This window comes from Narcine bancroftii, chromosome 4 (genome assembly GCF_036971445.1).
Source record: "Narcine bancroftii isolate sNarBan1 chromosome 4, sNarBan1.hap1, whole genome shotgun sequence".
In the NCBI taxonomy this organism is placed as follows: domain Eukaryota; kingdom Metazoa; phylum Chordata; class Chondrichthyes; order Torpediniformes; family Narcinidae; genus Narcine; species Narcine bancroftii.
In genome coordinates this window covers 213,773,670-213,796,096 of record NC_091472.1, presented here as the reverse complement: position 1 = coordinate 213,796,096, position 22,427 = coordinate 213,773,670, and the positions used below count along the sequence as shown (strand labels likewise).

Genomic DNA, 22,427 nt, shown 5'->3' with positions numbered 1-22,427 from the left:
TTTCCTTGCAAGGAAATGGAGGAAGATAAAGAGTTGTTCCACACTTCCCTATGAGATAAAAAGTTCCTTTTCCAAGGTTGTCATGGTAGGGTGGAGCTGGGGGTGAGTGGGGAAGGTGGCTCCACAAATACAACTGCCTGAGCCAGCATATTTGGGGGGGTGGGGGATCAAGGTTGCAATTCCTCATCTAAATTCATGAACATTATTTGTGATGAGCTTGGTTATGGCTCCTGTTTAAAAATAAATATTTAAATGCCCAAGCTGCTGTTACAGCAGCGCTGCTACAGACCATGGGGAGTGTTGGGAGCATAGACACAGCGCTGCTCTGCAAGGTCCTACTGCCTGTTCTATTGCCGATGGCTCCATATGGGCTTTAATTGGCCTGTTAAAGGAGCGGATGGTGTTTTTTAAATCTTGCATTCATGGAGATCTGTGCCCACAATGGCAGCACTGTGCTGGGCAGCGTAGTACAAGTGGTTGCAGACTCCAGACTGGAGCAGATTACCAGAAACAAGGAGAGCACCCCTTCATTGAGGAGGAGAACTTTGGGAGATGACCCTACAGGGAAGCTAAACATTGGCATGGACTAGCGAGGGGCTTAGTGGCTGAAGGACCAACACAGACTGCTGGCTGATGGTAATGTGGTTGAAGAACCCACGCCAGCTGCGGGCTGCTGGTGACTGACTCATGGGAAACAGGTATCGGAATCAGGATTCAAGAGGGTGCTGAGGGCAAGAGGGGGTCCAAAAGGGGTTCAGTCGCCGAAGGTTACTTGATCGTATCAGAGGTTTGGATCTGGAGCTCGGTTGTCAATTGGTGGAATAGAAGTCTGTACAGCCTCAGAGACTGCGGGAGCACTGAAGGCGAATCCACAGATACTCAGTGTCTCTGATTATCTTTTGCTTCTATTTCTATTGTCAGGGGTGTCGGGTAATGCTATGGGGATTCTTTGTTTGCCTTACAGCAGACAAAAGTTGAAGTATATCAGATATATTACATTTTTCTGTCTTATTACATGACAATAACAGAAACTTTGAACCTATTTTATGAAGTGGACAGAATGTCTTGTACTTTTTCATGCACTACCCTTTAGCCACGTGCCCATGTCATTTTTTGCCTGGTTGGGACAATGTGCAGATTCACTGATGAAATATCAATTTTTTGTTTTACAAAACTTCTAAAAACCCCTCTCAGAGTAGATGTCAATGAATAAACTATTTCTTGGAAAAAAAAGTTACTGTTGAGTTAGAGCAGTGGTTCTCAACCTTTTTCTTTCCACTCACACACCAGTTTAAGTAATCCCTATACCATAGGTGCTCTGTGATTACTAAGGGGTTACTTAAAGTGGGATATGAGTTGGAAATAAAGGTTGAGAACCACTCCTCTAGACACAATTGTTACTGAAATATCTTGCTTGTTAAAAATTGTCATTGTCCCATTTCCTTTTGGAGTTAATGAGGTACGATTAAAACACTCACATCCCACTTTAAGTAATCCCTTACAAATCACAGAGCACCAATGGCATTGGGATTGCTTAAAGTGGGATGTGAGTGAAAGAAAAAAATTGAAAACCACCAAGTGAGAGGAAACATGGCAGCTAATTTGGGCCTCTCAAGCCTCTTCCAAAATGCATGCGAGTGTCCAGATAATCCAGTTTAGTACTGTTAAGCAGGGTATAAAAATCGATCAAGATACATAGGGAAACTCCTGTGCGCATCTTCAAAGTACTGGGACAGCAGATGATGCCTCATTATAGGACTTCATCCAAAAGATGAAGCAGCACTGGACTCACTAAGGAGTGAGACACACGTTTGCTTCAGGGGCAACAGTTACAAAATAGCACTTAAGTAGTTACATCTGCCACTGCACCACTTTCTCCCCCATCCCCAGTCAGACGACAAAGTGGGGAGAGGTTTTGGGAGAATTTCTCTGGAGTGCAGTTGGAAATTTGGACATATAAATTTTGGAATTGGTAATCTAACTGCAAACATTCAGAAAGATAATGAGCAGGAGGATCAGGGCACAAGAAAGAAACATAAAATTGTAGCACGCACCAATACAAAGAAATAGGACATTTCCAGATACCAAACTCATGATCGACATGTTGACTTTGCCATACCTTGAAGTGCTTTTTAAATGATTGTCAGATGGTTTCAAAAAATCAGTTCTTGCATCATCTGTGGGTGCCCAATTCGCTCCCTGTAAAAATGAGAAGGGACAAGAATGCCTTCAGATCACCAGTAGTCACCCTTTTGATGTTGTTCAACTTTCACCACATCTCTATATGTATATTGCTCACTGGAGTTCTGCTCTGAAATCAAGCTCTGCACTTTAACTGTGCAACTGGAATGCAAACAAAAATTGCTGAATGTAATAAGTTGCAAAAAAACAAAGACCTTTGAATCAATCACATCTCGTTAGTATTTCAATGGATTCGTAAGCTCAGGTTAATAATTGCAGTAAAACCCTTGCTAGCCAGAATTCAAGCAACCAGCACCCTGAAGCAACCAGCAAAAAAAAAAAATTGTGGAAAATAAATGGATAAAAAATAAGGAAGTTTAAAACTGGCAAGCCTTAATGTTAGTTCACCAATCAGGAAATCCACAATGTCAAGCAACCAGAAAATTCATTTATCTGGCATCTTCCAATCCCCATAGGGGCTAGGAACCAAGGGTTATCAAGGACATCTACCAATTCCCATAGGGGCCAGATACCAAGGGTTATCAAGAGCATTTACCAATCCCCATAGGGGCCAGGTACCAAGGGTTATCAAGGGCATCTACCAATCCCCATAGGGGCCAGGTACCAAGGGTTATCAAAGGCATCTACCAATCCCCATAGGGGCCAGATACCAATGGTTACCAAGGGCATCTACCAATCCCCATAGGGGCCAGGTACCAAGGGTTATCAAGGGCATCTACCAATCCCCATAGGGGCCAGGTACCAAGGGTTATCATGGGCATCTACCAATCCCCATAGGGTCCAGGTACCAAGGGTTATCATGGGCATCTACCAATCCCCATAGGGGCCAGATACCAAGGGTTATCAAGGGCATCTACCAATCCCCATAGGGGCCAGATACCAAGGGTTATCATGCACATTTAGCAAATCCATACCTAGAACTGGATTCTGACTGTAAAGCATTGAATATAATAATCATTCTCCCTCTCTTGACACAAGTTTCACAAAAGCAATGACATAAAATAGTCTGAAAATATAATTAAGTATCTATTATTGTGCCTTTTTCTATGTTTTAGATTCAGCTTTGAATTTCATGCAATGAACACGGCTCTTGAAGAGACTACAGCACAAAGCCAATCCATCATGCCTTTTCGACAAGATGAAGTAAAGCCAATTTACCTGTAGCCGAAACCAGAAGATATACGAGGAGAAATGTTCTTTTTATTATTATTGGGAAGTCAATGGTTCTAAAAACAAGCTTAGAAGTAGTATTTGTTCAGTACCCTTGATAGTTTCTATCGACCCATTGCTAATATTAATTAATTAACTGTCTCTCAGGAAGGGATCTTAATCTAATTAGCAGAAAAGGTTTTATGTGTATTGCACAACACCTGGTGATGACAAACTATGATGCATTCAATTAAATTAAAACTACTGAACAGAATAAGCAGAAAAATGGCATAAATATTTGGTACAATCGGCAAATGCATCAAGAATGATGGAGAAAGAATTCATTCCTTTAGTGCCACCAGAAGTTTCTGCTTCCTTGGCACCTGCTCCAAATGAAGTGAACAGGATTGTTCTCAATAACGGCATCATAACTGATTGCAAGATGAATTTCTCCTTACCTGTTAATGCCTATTTCCATCTCTACCACACTCTCAAGTTCTGGCCCTGCTTCAATTCATTTGCTGATGAAATGCTTCATTACACACATTTGTTACAATACAGGGGTTATTGTCAAACACATTGTACAATGGACATATGAGCAGAAATTCTTACTGGTACCTTTTAAAAAAAATCTACCTAATTGAATTTGACGACAAACACAATAGATGTAGAAATAATAAATATTGACAATTATCCTAGTGCAAAAAAAATGTTAGTTATCAATAGCGTGGACCAGCAACAATCCCAATTAGTGTAAGAAGTCCTAGAGCCTGATAGATATTGGAAAGAAACTGTTCTTGAACCTAGAGATGCTGGTCTTCAGGTCGCATCGAAAAGACGTTGTGACTATGGCGATGGGAGTCCTTTATGATATTTTATTCAATGGCTGGGAGGTCAGAGTCGGTGAGGTTTACAGCCGTCTGAGCATTTTAATTCCCAAATCAGCCTATGATGCAACCACAGTGTACCTGTAGAAGTTTGACAAAGTATTCAGCGTGCCAAATCTCCTCAGACTCCTTATACAGCAGTTGTTGTGTGCCTTCTTCACAGTTGCTTTGACGTGCTAGCTCCAGGAGAAGTCCTCCAACATGTGGACTCCCAGGAACTTAAAAGGTATTCTAACCATTCCCACCTCCAACCCATCAATTCAGACAGGTGCATGGTCCCTTGTTCTTCTTCACCTAAAATCAACAATGAACTCCTTAATCTTGTTGATATTGAGAGCAAGATGGTGGTTCCGGCACCACTTCACCAGATTCTCAATCTCCATTCTGTACTCTGATATCATTTCCTATTACAGTAAAACCCTCAGTATTTGGCACCTATGAGGATTGGTAGATGCCAGATAAATGTATTTTGCAGTGGCTTGAGATTGCATGTTGCGTGATGGCAAACTATCCACTGGGGTGGGGGGGGGCGGCAATTTCAAATGGTAATTTTTTTACCTATTTATTTTCTGCGATATTTCTGCTGGTTGCTTGAATTCCGGATAACCGGGATTTTACTGTATTTGGCAAAAAAAACCGTGCTGTCACCCACACATTTGATTATGTTGGATCCAAATTTGGATCCATCATGCGTGTAGAGGGAATAGACTGGGGTCTAAATATGCATCCTTGAGGTTTCTCTGAGGTTAGCAAGAAGGAGGTGATACCGCTGATCCGCATGGATCGGGGTTTGCCAAATGAAGAAGTTGAGGATCCAGTGGCAGAGGGATGGACAGAGTCCCAGAGCTATTAGTTTGATTTTAGGTTTGTTCTTATAATGGTGTACAAAGCCGAGATGCAGTCAAGGAACAAACAGCCTAACTTGCATGTGATCCAGGTGATCCAATGAAGCGTGGATGGACAGCGAGATTCCATCCACTGCTGATCTGTTGTGATGGTACAGGTTCTTCCAGAAACAGGAGTTGATTTGATCGATAACCAACTCTCAAAGTAATTTATAACGGAAAATGTCAATGCCATTGACCGAAAGTTGTTGAGGCAGGTCACCTTGGTCTTCCTGGGTACTGGTATGTTGGACAATCTCAATTTTTGCCTACTAGCTTCCTGTGATGTAAGAAAACAGGAGAAGTACAAGTGTAGAGGAGCTTACATGAAGGTTGCCAAAGATTGACCAGCTTTCAGAGAAACACAAAAACCTGCAAATGCTGGAATCTTGAGCAAACAGGATCTTGGAGGAAATCGCTGGGTCAAAAAAGTGGATGTCTGTGAATAGATCATCTCCCAAGATGGAGACAGAGAGGTCCAAGAGGGTGAGAGAAGTGTCAGAAACTGTTGAAGAGCAGGGTGGAAGTTGGCAGTGAAGATAATGAAATGGCTGAATTCACATAAATAGATCCATGAGGGCTCCCAAAAGGTCTCGGGTACTAACAGCTCCCTGATCCTATCAGAGGTCCAGAACTTAGAGCCTGGGTTTACTGCTGGAACGGACGAAATGCCATGCGCAGGAGGCGAATCCACAGACACTCTCCGACTCTGAAAGGACTCTCTCGTTTCCTTCTCTTTCTCTTATTGGTGGGGGTGCCAGACTAGAGGAGCCTCTTCATGTACCTTTATGGCAAACAATATTTGACAGAGTTTGTGTAATCGTGAACATGACAATAAAAGAATTTTGATCTTGAATCCTGATCCTGCAAATAAAACAGATCATTGCTATAAAGTCCAATTGCTTGAAGCCTAGATTATTTTACTCATGAATGAAAATCCAATTTTGTGACAACATACTATTGCACTCCGATTCAAAATATCACCAGTTCAAGCTTCACTCTGGTGTTTAGTGCTGCGCAGGACAATACTTCAGTGGAGTACCGAAAAAAATCCTTTACAGTCAGGGTCATTGGCTTTCAAGCAAGGACTTAATTAGAGACAATCGCAATATTTGGAGGAGGTTTCCCTTCTTCACTACAATTGTTCCTCATTCAGGAAACATGGCTAACACAAATTATTTGATCATTATTTCATTACTGTTTGCTTTGCACAAATTGTCTGCCTTGTTTCTTAAATTACATAGTGTCTACACTTCCAAAAGTAATTAAATGTTTGTGAAGTCCTTTAAGATGCCCAGGAGGTTGTGAAAAGCAGAGTTCAAATATGTCTTCTTTTTTGAAACACTTACATGTTTAGAATTTCTTCATTAGTTTCAAGGATTAGTCTGGTCGAGTTGAGATTCTCAATTGGAGAAAGGCCAATTTTGTGGAAATGAGAAAGGAACTAGATTGGGATATGTTGTTTTCTGCAAGGATGTGTTCAGTAAGTAGAGTCTTCAAAGGCAAAATTTTGAGAGTGCAGAGTTTGTGTATTCCTAACAGGATTAACGACAAAGATAGCAGGCACAGGGAAATTTTGTTTTCAAGAGATATTGGTGATCTGGTTAAGAAGGTGTTTAGAAGAGTATAGAAAGTGTAAGAAAATACTCAAAAAGGAAATCAGGAAGGTAAAAAGAAGACATGGGGTCTCTTAGGCAGATAATGTGAAGGTAAATCTGAAGAGTTTCTACAAGTATATTAAGAATAAAGGGATAGTAAGGGTCAAAATTTGACCCCTAGAAGATCAGAGTGGTCATCTATGTATGGAGCCTCATGAGATGGGGCGGGGGGGATATTAAACAGTTTTTTTGCATCAGTATTTACTCAGGAAACTAGCTAAGTGTATAAGTAAGGGAAACTAGCAGTAGTGGCATGGAACATATAGAGATTCAAGAGGAGTGTTTGTTGTCTTACAGTGAGTAAAGGTAGATAAATCCCCCGGGCCAGACAGGATATTCCCATGGACCTTGAGGGAGATGAGTATAGATATTTCAGGCCCCTGGCAGAAATATTTTAAAATCCTTATTCACAGGTGAAGTATTGGCTCCAAAAGTAAACTAGGAATTTACAGGGCGGTGAGCCTGACATCAGTAGTAGTTAAATTATTGGAGGGTATTCGGAGAGATCAGGTGTACAAGTATTTGAACAACCAAGGACTGATTATAGTCAGCACGGCTTTGTGCATAGTAGGCCATGTTTAATGAATCTTATAGAGATTTTCAAGGAGGTTACCAAGAAGGTGGTTGAAGGAGGGATTACACCGGTGGAGGGTAAGATGGGAGTCGGACTTGGGTTCAACAATTAATAAACTGGTGGGAAGACTTGTGTCTGAATAGCATGATGGGTATTGTCAATGCCCGTAAAATTTCATGTATCAGTTATACCTTATACTGCAAAAATTACATAAATCCAAGTGAGAAATGTTGGAAATGTGCTTTAGATGCGGTGTAGAGGTGTCTACTCCACCTGTCTCTGTAAGATAAGGTAAGATCCTTCTGGGTAGACTGAGGAGACATTCTGAAAAAATTTACAAAAGTGGACTTTCCACAGGTTTCAAAATTATTCCTTCTGGGAGATATTAGTGAAGTGCAGTTTAGACTATCCAAGCACCAAATTCAATTTGTGAAAGTCACTTTGTCAGCAACCAGGAACTGTATAGTACTGCACATTGGAGTACAGAAATGCAGTTATATTCCCCTGGAGTTTAGGAAGAAGTATGACACATTCATTGAAGTGAGGCAGCGTACATAGGTACGCAGATATGATCTATATCCACCCCCCCTCCACTTGAATAATGACATAAGAAACAAGTCATCCCACCAGGTAAATAAAAGAGAGAGTAAATTGTTGGTGTGGCACAAACAACATATTTTAATTTTTAGTTTCAGTTTTATTGTTTATCCTTTACCCTTTACGGTTTATTTTACACCAATGTTTCTTGTGCTTTGCAGAATGCCTGGATCCTGTTGGTGCTAGGCTGTGTGTTTCACTAAGTTGAGGGAAGTTGGGGGGAGGGAACAAGGGAGGGAGGGGAGGGAAAAAATATTGGATTCTGTAAATTATATTGAGTGGGAAGAAAATATTTTGTACTGATTTGTTTGCATTTGCATGAATCTTTGAAAATAAAATATTCAAAAAAAGATGGATGAAGGAAAGGGTATAGATGTTGTCTACATGGACTTTAGTAAGGTCTTTGACAAGATCCCACATGGGAGGTTTGTTCAGAAGCTTCAGACATTGGGTATTCATGGTGAAGTAGTGAATTGGATTTGACAATGGCTGAATGGGAGAAGCCAGAGAGTACTGGTGGATGATTGCTTCTCAGACAAGAGGCCTATGACAAGTGGTGTGCCTCAGGGATTGGTGCTGGGACCATTATTGTTTGTTGTCTATATCAATCATCTGGATGATAATGTGGTAAAATGGATCACCAAGTTTGCTGAGGCTACCAAGATTAGAGGTGTTGTGGACAGCGAGGAAGGGTTTCAAAGCTTAGAGAGGGATCTGGACCAACTGGAAAAATGGGCCAGAAAATGGCAGATGGAATTTAATGCAGACAAGCGTGAGGTACTGCATTTTAGAAGGAGAAACCAAGGTAGGACAAACACAGTAAATAGTAGGGCACTGAGGGGTGCAGAGGAACAAAAGGATCTGGGAATACAGATATATAATTCCCTGAAAGAGACGTCACAGGTAGACAGGGTTGTGAAGAAAGCTTTTGGCATCTTGGCCTTCACAAATCAAAGTATGTGGTACAGGAGCTGGGATGTTATGTTGAGTTTGTGTAAGGTACAGGCCAAATTTGGAGTACTGTGTGCAGTTCTGGTCGACAAACTACAGGAAGGAGATAAGTAAGTTGAAAGAGTGCAGAGATTTACTAGGATGTTTCCGGGTCTTCAGGAGCTGAGTTACAGGGAAAGATTAAACTAGTTAGGATTTTATTCCTTGAAGCATAGAAGAATGAGGGGAGATTTGATAGAGGTTCATAAAATTATGAGAGGCAGAGTAAATGCAAGTATACTCTTTCCACTTAGATTAGGAGAGATAAATACAAGAGGACATGACCTTAGGGGGGGGGGAAAGGTTTAGGGGGAACATCTTCACTCAGAGAGTGCTGGGAGTGTGGAACAAGTTACCATCTGACATGGTAAAAGAAGGCTCATGCTTAAGTTTTAAAAATAAACTCAATTGATACATGGATGGGAGAGGTCTGGAGGGTTGTGGAATGAGTGCAGGTCTGTGGGACTAGTGGTATGAGGTTTTGACAGACTAGAAAGGCCAGATGGCATGTTTTCTGAGCTGTACTGTTCTATGGTTCATCAACAAAAGAAAGTTTGATCACATTCTGCACATTGGTCAGATATAACAAGTATTATGATGTTAAATTAATGAACGGGATGCTTATTAATTTGCACATAAACAGCATTTGGACTGAGGAGCTTGCAACGTGTTTCATAGGAGTGAAATTAAATACAATGTGATACCAGGTTTCACAAGGAGATGTCTAAAAGCTTGGTCAACCAGGTGAATACCAAGATTTTTTGAGGCAAAAATAGGTGATGAAGCCATTAACAGGCTGGTGCGATGTGGTAATACAGATCATTTTGATTCACCTCACAGCTGAACTTCATGACAAGTGTAGTCACCAAGCAGAGATCAAAGCAGCTGGATGCAGGCAATTGAAGTTGATGGTCTTCAATATAAAACTGAATTTAATACAACGCAGATAAAAGCAAAGAAAAGAACCACCCTTGTTTTGCAAAAACTTTGCTGTTGAAAGGGCCTCAAAAGAGCTTTGTTTAAAATATTGACCATGGGAGGCTGCCAGACAACTATGTTGGCCAACATTGTCACCATTTGAAACATGAAGCTACTAAAATAGATCAAAGCCAATCAAAGAGCTTGCAGCTAAAGAAATTACAACAGTGTAACTGAAAGTAGCAGCATAAGCAAGCAACAACAGGTCGACCATAGATGTTCTTTTCGGGCAAATGCAATACATATGCACAAGTAATTGCCAATATTTTCAACTGCCAATGTCTGGGACTCAATTCCAAACTGGCGCCTCAGAATGTTTGCAATACCCATATCTTACTGGAAATACTGCATAGAATAGTGCTGTTCTGTCCTCAGCTCTACTAGGACTGCACTCAAAATAGATTACTTCAGAATTTGTTTTGAACATGCATGGCGCCAACAGGAACCAGTTTCCCTGATACTGTATTTTTTTTTAATGGTTGGGATTTGCAGAAGGACAAAGTGCAAGATGTACGCAGAGTGTATTGCTCCTCCAAATTCTATTGAAGCGGGAGATCTCTGGCTCATCTGCCACTTAACACTGCCAAGTCAACATGGAGAGACTTCTCAGTCACAAGTAAACACATATCTAGGTTTAACAACCTTGGACAGATTTGGCAACTGTGTTTAATTTAACACAACTGACATCCATCATCTACATGGCAGTGAGTGGACCAACATGAATGTGATGCTGACACAGATAAGCAGATAGACTCACTGAGTCATGCAACATGGGAATAGACCCTTTGGCCCATCAAATCCATGGTGACCATCAAGCCCCCATTTAACTGATCCCACTTTATTTCCCCATGCATTCCCATCAACTCAGCGCAGATTCCAACACTCACCTAAAACTAGGGCAGCCAATGAATCTGCCAATCTGTACGTCTTTGGAATATGGGAGGAAACCGAAGCACCTCAGGGAAAGCCCACGGAATTACAGGAGAACATGCCAATTCCACGTTAAACACCAAAGATTGCAATCTAACTCAGATCCCTGGACCTCTGCGAAGGCACTGCTATAAGGTGCACCACTGAGGACACTATTTTGTTTTGCAACAAAACATACACACCAGAAAACATTCCTAATGACAAAATAAAACTTGCAATATTATTACCAGTCATTAATGAGCTATTGGACTGCTTTTTTTACTGACTAGTTAAAATTGACAGGGTAGAAGGAATTCTAACACCTTTATGTTTGCATTCCGGACAGTTCTCCAACATAAACATTGTGGTGCTAAAATAACAAAAAGTACTTCATTAAAAAGTGTATTGATGTGCCTTAAAACAGTTCTAATTACTCCTCGAGGGAGAATAGGGAATTCACAGTCATCAGCAATAACCTACCCAAAGGACAAAGGCAGATCACTTTGGCCTTGTATAATCCAGCTGTTGGTTCAAAAGAATGCTCACAGGAACATCACCTTGTGGCCTCTTAAATAGTTGGGCTGTAGCCAATCTTTCATGCATCAACATTTCACTTCCCAATCATAATTACAAGCAGAACAGCCAAGTAGTGAGTTACAGTCCTTTCACTCTCTCTATTGGGCAAAAGAGGGAAGGATGAATAAAGGAAGGAAATAGATGGGTAGGGAGGAAGTTGGCAAGGAGATACAAGAAGCAACAAGCAGAGTAGCAAAGGAGAGAGAGAGAGGGGGATTTAAAAAAAAACTAGGCAAGAATAATAAATTCTGAAGAATGGGGAAATTGAGAGAATGGTGGGGCAAAGTTAAAGAAGAAAATCTGCAGACGCTGGGGCCATGTGCAGTCCACAAAAGTGATGGAGAAACTGAGCAGGTCACAAAGCATCCATGGGAAGTAAGAGGCTGTAACCACTTCAGACCCAAGTCCAAAATGTCAATTAGCGTTTACTTCCTATGGCGACTGCGTGACCTGAGTTTCTCCAGCACTTCTGTGCACCAGCATCTTGTGCATTGCACTGTAATATAGAGTTGGAGGAGCAGAAATCTTGTGAGACGATAGAGTTGCAAATGAGAGTTTATTGTCATGTACAAATCTACCAAATATCTTCATTGTTGCACCCGTGCAGGTTCATAAGACACATCAAAAACAATAGTATAAAGTTAAATACAACAATGCACCAGGAGGCAACACAGATAACGAATATAAAAGGATAAATAATTATTCACATTTATACTCAGTGCAAACAAAATGTGAGGTTTCAAAGTGCAGACAGATTATTTGCTGGTCTTGGAATGGTTCAATGTAGTGGTAGAACTGGAAGATGTGAGAAAAATATTGAGAAGGAGGTCTTCGCAGCTCGTTTCACATACCCGCTGCCCTCTGCATGAAAACTTTATGCTGCCAGATCATTTTAAGTCTTTTCCTTCTTGGGTTAAATCTTTGCTCCCAGTTTTAGACTCCCTGACCCAGGGAATAAAACCATGGCACTCTCCAAATCTTTCTTTTTTTTTAATTTTTATTTTTCACACCATACATCACATTAGCCATGATACACACTTTTTCCTTTTCACACATATACAGTGACATTTTCTCCACCCAACCTCCCTCCTCCCAACCCACCCCCCCCCACCACCCCCCCCTCCCATCCATTTAAGGTATACAATCTAGGATACATTAAACCAGTCAGACAATGTTGTCACTCAACAAAAATACACCAGAAATTCTACTGAGTCCATTCTTTTCTTTCCTTCTCCTTCCATCAACTTAGGTAATGATTGTCCCCGGTAGGTTTTCGCTATAGTATTTAATGTAAGGCTCCCATATTTGTTCGAATATTTCAATATTATTTCTTAAACTATATGTTATTTTTTCTAATAGAATAAATTTATTCATTTCTATATACCATTGTTGTATTTTCAAATTATCTTCCAATTTCCAGGTTGACATAATACATTTTTTTGCTACGGCTAGAGCTATCTTAACAAATCTTTTTTGTGCATCCTCCAAATCAATTCCAAATTCTTTGTTTTTTATGTTACTTAGGAGAAAGATCTCTGGATTCTTTGGTATATTGTTTTCTGTTATTTTATTTAATATCTGACTGAGATCTTCCCAAAATTTTTCTACTTTCTCACATGTCCAGATTGCATGAATTGTTGTTCCCATTTCTTTTTTACATCGAAAACATCTATCAGATACTGTTGGGTCCCATTTATTTAACTTTTGAGGTGTAATGTACAGTCTGTGTATCCAGTTATATTGTATCATACGTAGCCTCGTATTTATTGTATTTCTCATCGTTCCAGAACATAATTTCTCCCATGTTTCCTTTTTTGTCTTTATATTTAAATCTTGTTCCCATTTTTGTTTAGTTTTACCATTTGTTTCCTCATTCTCCTTTTCTTGCAGTTTAATATACATATTTGTTATAAATCTTTTGATTACCATTGTATCTGTAATCACATATTCAAGGTTACTTGCCTCTGGCAAACTCAAACTGCTTCCTAATTTATCTTTCAAGTAGGATCTCAATTGGTAATATGCCAGCGCTGTATCTTGAGTTATATTGTACTTATCTTTCATTTGTTCAAATGATAAGAATCTATTTCCTGAAAAACAATTTTCTATTCTTTTAATCCCTTTTTTTTCCCATTCTCTAAAGGAAAGGTTATCTATTGTAAAAGGGAGTAACTTGTTTTGCCTCAATATTAGTTTTGGTAATTGATAATTTGTTTTATTTCTACATGAATCTTCTTCCAAATATTGAGGAGATGATGTAATACTGGAGAACTTCTATGTTGTACCAATTTTTCATCCCATTTATATAATATGTGTTCAGGTATCTTTTCCCCTATTTTATCTAATTCTAATCTCGTCCAATCTGGCTTTTCCCTTGTTTGATAAAAATCTGATAGGTATCTTAATTGTGCGGCTCTATAATAATTTTTAAAGTTTGGCAGATGTAAGCCTCCTTGTTTATAACATTCTGTTAATTTATCTAGTGCTATCCTCGGTTTCCCCCCTCTCCATAAAATTTCCTTATTATTTTCTTTAACTCCTTGAAGAATTTCTCTGTCAAGTGTATTGGCAATGCCTGAAATAGGTATAATATCCTTGGGAAAATGTTCATTTTAATACAGTTTATCCTTCGTATGAGTGTTAGTGGTAAATCTTTCCAATGCTCTAAATCGTCCTGTAATTTTTTCATTAGTGGATTGTAATTGAGTTTATATAGTTGGCCGAGATTTTTGTTTATTTGTACACCTAGGTATCTTATTGCTTGCATTTGCCATCTAAATGGTGATTCCTTCTTAAATTTTGAGAAATCCGCATTATTCATAGGCATTGCTTCACTTTTATTTATGTTTATCTTGTAACCCGACACTTCTCCATATTCCTTCAATTTCTTATATAATTCTTTTATTGATAGTTCTGATTCTGTTAAGTACACTATAACATCATCCGCAAATAGACTGATTTTATATTCCTTGTCTTTTATTTTTATTCCTTTTATATTATTATCTATTCTTATCAATTCTGCTAGTGGTTCTATAGCTAACACAAACAATAAAGGTGATAGTGGGCATCCTTGCCGCGTTGACCTGCTTAAGTTAAATTGCTTTGATACATGTCCATTTACTGTCACTTTCGCTAACGGTCCCTTATATAATGCTTTAATCCAATTAATATACTTCTCCGGTAAACTGAATTTTTGCAATACTTTGAACAAATAATTCCATTCTACTCTGTCAAAGGCCTTCTCTGCATCTAAAGCAACTGCTACTGTAGGTGCTTTATTTCCTTCTACTGCATGAATTAAGTTAATAAATTTACAAATATTGTCTGTTGCGCGTCTTTTTTTGATAAATCCAGTTTGGTCTAAATTTACCATTTTCGGTACATGCTCTGCTAATCTGTTTGCTAATAGTTTAGCTATTATCTTATAATCTGTGTTTAGTAAAGATATTGGTCTATATGACGCTGGTGAGAGTGGATCTTTCCCTTGCTTTATTATTACTGTAATTATTGCTGTTTTACATGAATCTGGTAAGCTTTGTGTTTCATCAATCTGGTTGATTACATCCAGGAGGGGCGGAATTAATAAGTCTTTAAATGTTTTGTAGAATTCTATAGGGAATCCATCCTCTCCTGGTGTCTTATTATTTGGTAATTTTTTTATTATCTCTTGTATTTCTACTATTCCAAATGGTTCTGTTAATTTATTTTGTTCCTCTATTTGTAGTTTTGGTAGTTCAATTTTAGTCAGAAATTCATCTATTTTCCCTTCTTTACCTTCGTTTTTAGTTTGGTATAATTGTTCATAGAATTCTCTAAAGTTTTCCTTAATTTCTTTTGGATTATATGTAATTTGTTTGTCTTTTTTCCTTGATGCCAATACCATTTTCTTAGCTTGTTCTGTCTTAAGCTGCCATGCTAGAATTTTGTGCGTTTTTTCACCTAGTTCATAATATTTCTGTTTTGTCTTCATTATATTCTTCTCCACCTTATATGTTTGTAATGTTTCATATTTTATTTTTTTATCCGCCAATTCTCTTCTTTTAGTTGTATCTTCCTTCATTGCTAATTTTTTTTCTATATTTACTATTTCCCTTTCCAACTGCTCTGTTTCCTGATTATAGTCCTTCTTCATCTTGGTTACATAACTTATTATTTGCCCTCTAATGAATGCTTTCATTGCATCCCATAGTATAAACTTAACTTCCACTGATTCCGTATTTATTTCAAAATACATTTTTATTTGTTTTTCAATAAATTCTCTAAAATCCTGCCTTTTAAGTAACATGGGGTTTAATCTCCATCTATACATTCTTGGAGGGATGTCCTCTAGCTTTACTGTCAATATTAAGGGTGAATGGTCCGATAGTATTCTAGCTTTATATTCTGTTTTTCTTACTCTATCTTGCATACTAGCTGATAACAAAAATAGGTCTATTCTTGAGTATGTTTTATGTCTAGCCGAGTAATATGAATATTCCTTTTCTTTTGGGTGTTGTTTCCTCCATATATCCAAAAGTTGCATTTCTTCCATTGATTTAATTATAAATTTGGTTACTTTGTTCTTTCTGTTAATTTTTTTCCCAGTTTTATCCATATTTGAATCCAAATTCAGGTTGAAATCCCCTCCTATTAATATGTTCCCTTGCGTATTTGCTACCTTCAAAAAGATATCTTGCATAAACTTTTGATCTTCTTCGTTAGGTGAATATACATTGAGTAGATTCCAAAACTCTGAATATATCTGACATTTTATCATTACATATCTCCCTGCTGGATCTATTATTTCCTCTTCTATTTTAAATGGCACATTTTTACTAATTAATATAGCCACTCCTCTTGCTTTTGAATTATACGATGCTGCTGTTACATGTCCTACCCAATCTCTCTTTAATTTCTTGTGCTCCAATTCAGTTAAGTGTGTTTCTTGCACAAATGCTATATCAATTTTTTCTTTTTTCAGTAAATTTAGCAGTTTCTTCCTTTTAATTTGGTTATGTATTCCATTAATATTTAAAGTCATATAGTTCAACGTAGCCATTTTATACTTTGTTTATCTTCCCTTTCCGTTTTTCCATCATTACCTTTCCTCCTTTTCCATTTCTGTTTTCTTATTTTAAACCCTTTATAAGACAACATTCCTAAAACATTTTCCTTATTCTCCTATTTAAAACTTCTTTAGCCCCAATCTCCCCTTCCCCTCCTGAGTTGTCCTTTATCCCTTGTCGGACAACAACATCTCCCCTCTCCATTTGGGTTTGCGAATTCACTCGCAAGCGTCAGCTGATTTTGCAGTGACCGCAACTCCTCCCCACCCAGCCCCCCCCAGAAAAGATTTCACTTTTCATATGTAACAAAGGTCACTCTTTTAGTTCCCTCCTTATTCCCTCTATTCCATTTCCTTCCCTTATTAATTCTTGTCTATACTATCTATATTTTCCTCTAAATACGGATACATTCACGTATGCACATTATACATATACACACTTATACCTCTTTACCCACATACATATAAATCGTGGTCATTTTTACTCTCATTACACGTCTTCATCCCTCAGTCTACTTTGTAATTGTTCTGCAAATTCTCGTGCTTCTTCTGGATCCGAGAATAGTCTGTTTTGTTGTCCTGGAATAAATATTTTCAATACCGCTGGATGCTTTAGTATAAATTTATACCCTTTCTTCCATAAAATCGCCTTTGCTGTATTGAACTCCTTTCTCTTCTTTAGGAGTTTAAAACTTATATCTGGATAAATGAAGATTTTTTGCCCTTTATACTCCAGTGGCTTGTTGCCCTCTCTTACTTTTTCCATTGTCTTCTCCAGTACCTTTTCTCTTGTAGTATATCTTAGGAATTTTACTAAAATAGATCTTGGTTTTTGTTGTGGTTGTGGTTTAAAGGCCAATGCTCTATGTGCCCTTTCTATTTCCATTTCTTGCTGTAGTTCTGGACATCCTAGGATCCTAGGGATCCAATCTTTTATAAACTCTCTCATATTCTTGCCTTCTTCATCTTCCTTAAAGCCCACTATCTTTATGTTATTTCTTCTGTTATAAATTTCCATTATATCTATTTTCTGAGCTAACAGTTCTTGTGTCTCTATAACTTTTTTATTAGATTCCTCTAATTTCTTTTTTAAGTCCTCTACCTCCATTTCTACTGCTGCTTCCCGCTCTTCCGTCTTGTCCATTTTCTTTCCCATTTCTGTTAAGGTCATATCTATTTTATTCATTTTCTCTTCTGTGTTGTTTATTCTTCTTCTTAAATCATTAAATTCCTGTGTTTGCCATTCTTTAAATGACTCCATGTATTCTTTAATAAGAGAAAGTATATCCTTTATCTTGCCTTTCCCTTCTTCTTCCATTTCACTGTACTCTTCCTCTTCCTCTTCTTCCTCCTCTGGGTTGGCCATCTGTTGTTTCTTTGTTGCCCTTTTCTTCTCTTCTTTCTTATTTTCATTGTCTTCTGTGTTCTCTTCTTGCTGCAGGTGTTCTGCAGCTGTTGTTGCCGGCTTGGAGATCGACTCCCCAGCTGGTCACCCCTCCCGTCGGTGTGTTTTTTTTCATGCGCGGTTGCGCACTTTTACTCGGCTCAGCAAGCCATTTTTGTAGTCCACTTTCTACCGATCTGAGGGAGCGGGTTTCTCTCTCCACCGCGGGCCTCTTCGAACAGGTAAGGCCTTCTCCTTCTTCTTCCGTTGTCTTCTCTTCCTCTCTTCTTACCGTTGGTTTTGACTTTTCTTTTTTCGTCGCCATCTTCTTTCCACCTTTATACTCACTTTTCTTTAACTTTTATTTCTGTGCCTTTGTGTTTTCCTTTGTTTTTTTTTGACTTTTCTGGAGAGGGCTGGAGTTCACCGTCCGGCCACTACTCCATCACGTGACTCCCCCTCCAAATCTTTCTTAAATGTCAAAATCAAGCCCACATTTACCACTGTAGAGCGCATCAAAAGAACCAAAGACTTGTTGATCCAAATCAAGGCTTTTATTAACTAAAAGACTGGAGCATATCATATGTAGGTCGACCAGTCCAGAATGAGCAATCCTTTAAGACCTGCCAGTAGGTGTGGCTACGCTCTCAGCTAATCACAGTCATCCTACACTCTTTCTTTGGCTTGGCTTCGTGGACGAAGATTTATGGAGGGGTATGTCCACGTCTGCTGCAGGCTCTTTGGTGACTGACAAGTCCAATGCGGGACAGGCAGGCACGGTTGCAGCGGTTGCAAGGGAAAATTGGTTGGTTGGGGTTGGGTGTTGGGTTTTTCCTCCTTTGTCTTTTGTCAGTGAGGTGGGCTCTGCGGTCTTTTTCAAAGGAGGTTGCTGCCTGCCGAACTGTGAGGCACCAAGATGGAGGTGATATCAGCCCACTGGCGGTGGTCAATGTGGCAGGCACCAAGAGATTTCTTTAAGCAGTCCTTGTACCTCTTCTTTGGTGCACCTCTGTCTCGGTGGCTAGTGGAGAGCTTGGGAACACGATCTTGGGAAGGCAATGGTCCTCCATTCTGGAGATGTGACCCACCCAGCGCAGTTGGGTCTTCAGCAGCGAGGATTCGATCCTTGCAGATTCTGCCAGCTCGAGAACTTTGATGTTGGTGATGAAGTCATTCCAGTGAATGTTGAGGATGGAGCGGAGACAGCGCTGATGGAAGCGTTCTAGGAGCCGTAGGTGGTGCTGGTAGAGGACCCATGATTCGGAGCCGAACAGGAGCGAGGGTATGACAACGGCTCTGCACACGCTGATCTTTGTGTGTTTCTTCAAATGATTGTTTTTCCAGACTCTTTTGTGTAGTCTTCCAAAGGTGCTATTTGCCTTGGCGAGTCTGTTGTCTATCTCTTTGTCGATCCTTGCATCAGATGAAATGGTGCAGCCAAGGTAGGTAAACTGGTTGACCGTTTTGAGTTTTGTGTGCCCGATGGAGATGTAGGGGGGCTGGTAGTCATGGTGGGGAGCTGGCTGATGGAGGACCTCAGTTTTCTTCAGGCTGACTTCCAGGCCAAACATTTTGGCAGTTTCCGCAAAACAGGACGTCATGTGCTGGAGAGCTGGCTCTGAATGGGCAACTAAAAGCAGCATCGTCTGTAAAGGCTCACCTTGCAAAGCCTTCCTGGCCAGAAAGAAAATGAGTCTTCCGTCTCGTATGCAGCCCTCTTCAGCGCAAACTCCGTGAGATCCAAAATGAGTGGTGGACTAGCCTCGCCAAACGAACCCAGCTTAGCGCCGACATTGGCAACTTCAGGGGTTTTTATGAGACACTAAAGGCGGTGTACGGCCCCTCACCCTGTCCAAAGTGTTCTGCACAGCTCAGATGGCGAAGTCCTCCTCAGCGACAAGATCTCCATCCTCAATCGATGGTCAGAACACTTCCAATCTCTTTTCAGTGCCAACCGCTCAGTCCAAGAATCCGCCCTGCTCCAGCTCCCTCAACAACCCTTGAGTCTAGAGCTGAATGAGGTCCTTACCCGGGAAGAGACATACATATAAGGCAATTGAACAACTGAAAAGTGGCAAAGCAGCAGGTATGGATGAAATCCCCACAGAGGTCTGGAAGGCTGGCGGCAAAACTCTGCATACCAAACTGCATGAGTTTTTCATGCTCTGCTGGGACCAAGGAAAGCTGCCTCAGGACATTCGTGATGCAATCATCATCACCCTGTACAAAAACAAAGGCGAGAAATCAGACTGCTCAAACTACAGGGGAATCATGCTGCTCTCCATTGCAGGCAAAATCTTCACTAGGATTCTCCTTAATAGACTAATACCTAGTGTCGCCGAAAATGTCCTCCCAGAATCACAGTGTGGCTTTCGCGCAAACAGAGGAACTACTGACATGGTCTTTGCCCTCAGACAGCTCCAAGAAAAGTGCAGAGAACAAAACAAAGGACTCTACATCACATTTGTTGACCTCACCAAAGCCTTTGACACCGTGAGGAGGAAAAGACTTTGGCAAATACTAGAGCGCCTCGGATGCCCCCCAAGTTCCTCAACATGGTTATCCAACTGCACGAAAACGAACAAGGTCGGGTCAGATACGGAAATGAGCTCTCCAAATCCTTCTCCATTCACAAAGGTGTGAAGGAAGGCTGCGTCCTCGCACCAACTCTCTTTACTATCTTCTTCAGCATGATGCTGAAACAAGCCATGAAAGACCCCAACAATGAAGACGCTGTTTACATCTGGAACTGCACGGATGGCAGTCTCTTCAATCTGAGGCGCCTGCAAGCTCACACCAAGACACAAGAACAACTTGTCCATGAACTACACTTTGCAGACAATGCCGCTTTAGTTGTCCTACACTACAATCTGTACATATACACATTGGTGATAGAATCTGTACTATCACAACCCCTCTCACCACTCACTGCGTGAAGTTGTTCACTCTCATGTTCCCTTTAAACATTTCCCCTTTCACTCTTAACCCATGTCCTCTAGATCTTGTCACACCTAGCCTTAGTGGAAAAAAAATCTGATTGCATTTCCTCTATCTATACACCTCAAAATTTTGTTTCTTTGTTTCTTTGGCTTGGCTTCACAGACAAAGATTTATGGAGGGGTAAATGTCCATGTCAGCTGCAGGCTCATTTGTGGCTGACAAGTCCAATGTGGGACAGGCAGACACAGTTGCAGCGGTTGCAGGGGAAAATTGGTTGGTTGGGGTTGGGTGTTGGGTTTTTCCTCCTTTGTCTTTTGTCAGTGAGGTGGGCTATGCAGTCTTCTTCAAAGGAGGTTGCTGCCCGCCGAACTGTGAGGCGCCAAGATGCACGGTTTGAGGCGATATCAGCCCACTGGCGGAGGTCAATGTGGCAGGCACCAAGAGATTTCTTTAGGCAGTCCTTGTACCTTTTCTTTGGTGGACCTCTGTCACGGTGGCCAGTGGAGAGCTCGCCATATAACACGATCTTGGGAAGGCGATGGTCCTCCATTCTGGAGACGTGACCTACCCAGCGCAGTTGGATCTTCAGCAGCGTGGATTCGATGCTGTCGGCCTCTGCCATCTCCAGTACTTCGATGTTAGGGATGAAGTCGCTCCAATGAATGTTGAGGATGGAGCAGAGACAACGCTGGTGGAAGCGTCCTAGGAGCCGTAGGTCATGCCGGTAGAGGACCCATGATTCGGAGCCGAACAGGAGTGTGGGTATGACAACGGCTCTGTATATGCTAATCTTTGTGAGGTTTTTCATTTGGTTGTTTTTCCAGACTCTTTTGTGTAGTCTTCCAAAGGCACTATTTGCCTTGGCGAGTTTGTTGTCTATCTCGTTGTCGATCCTTGCATCTGATGAAATGGTGAAGCCGAGATAGGTAAACTGGTTGACCGTTTTGAGTTTTGTGTGCCCGATGGAGATGTGGGGGGGCTGGTAGTCATGGTGGGGAGCTGGCTGATGGAGGACCTCAGTTTTCTTCAGGCTGACTTCCAGGCCAAACATTCTGGCAGTTTCCGCAAAACATGACGTCAAGCGCTGAAGAGCTGGCTCTGAATGGGCAACTAAAGCGGCATCGTCTGCAAAGAGTAGTTCACGGACAAGTTGCTCTTGTGTCTTGGTGTGAGCTTGCAGGCGCCTCAGATTGAAGAGACTGCTATCCGTGCGGTACTAGATGTAAACAGCGTCTTCATTGTTGAGGTCTTTCATGGCTTGGTTCAGCATCATGCTGAAGAAGATTGAAAAGAGGGTTGGTGCGAGAAGGGTTCAGAGAGCTCATTGCTGTATCTGACCCGACGTTGTTGGTTTTCGTGCAGTTGGATAACCATGTTGAGGAACTTTGGGGGGCATCCGAGGCGCTCTAGTATTTGCCAAAGTCCTTTCCTGCTCACGGTGTCGAAGGCTTTGGTGAGGTCAACAAAGGTGATGTAGAGTCCTTTGTTTTGTTCTCTGCACTTTTCTTGGGGCTGTCTGAGGGCAAAGTCCATGTCAGTAGTTCCTCTGTTTGCGCGAAAGCCGCACTGTGATTCTGGGAGAACATTCTCGGCAACACTAGGTATTATTCTATTTAGGAGAATCCTTGCGAAGATTTTGCCTGCAATGGAGAGCA

At 40.6% G+C, this 22,427-nt stretch overlaps 1 protein-coding gene across 5 annotated transcripts in view; it reads right to left on the bottom strand.

The window, feature by feature from the left end:
• The window catches only part of LOC138761575 (partitioning defective 3 homolog B-like), a 1,428,627-nt gene that overhangs the window by 812,019 nt on the left and 594,181 nt on the right, over window positions 1-22,427 (bottom strand). For all 5 annotated transcript variants that reach the window (XM_069933904.1, XM_069933905.1, XM_069933906.1 and 2 more), the window contains one exon: window positions 2,120-2,199. In XM_069933904.1, the coding sequence (XP_069790005.1) occupies window positions 2,120-2,199 (80 nt within the window). The remainder of the gene's footprint in view (window positions 1-2,119; window positions 2,200-22,427) is intronic.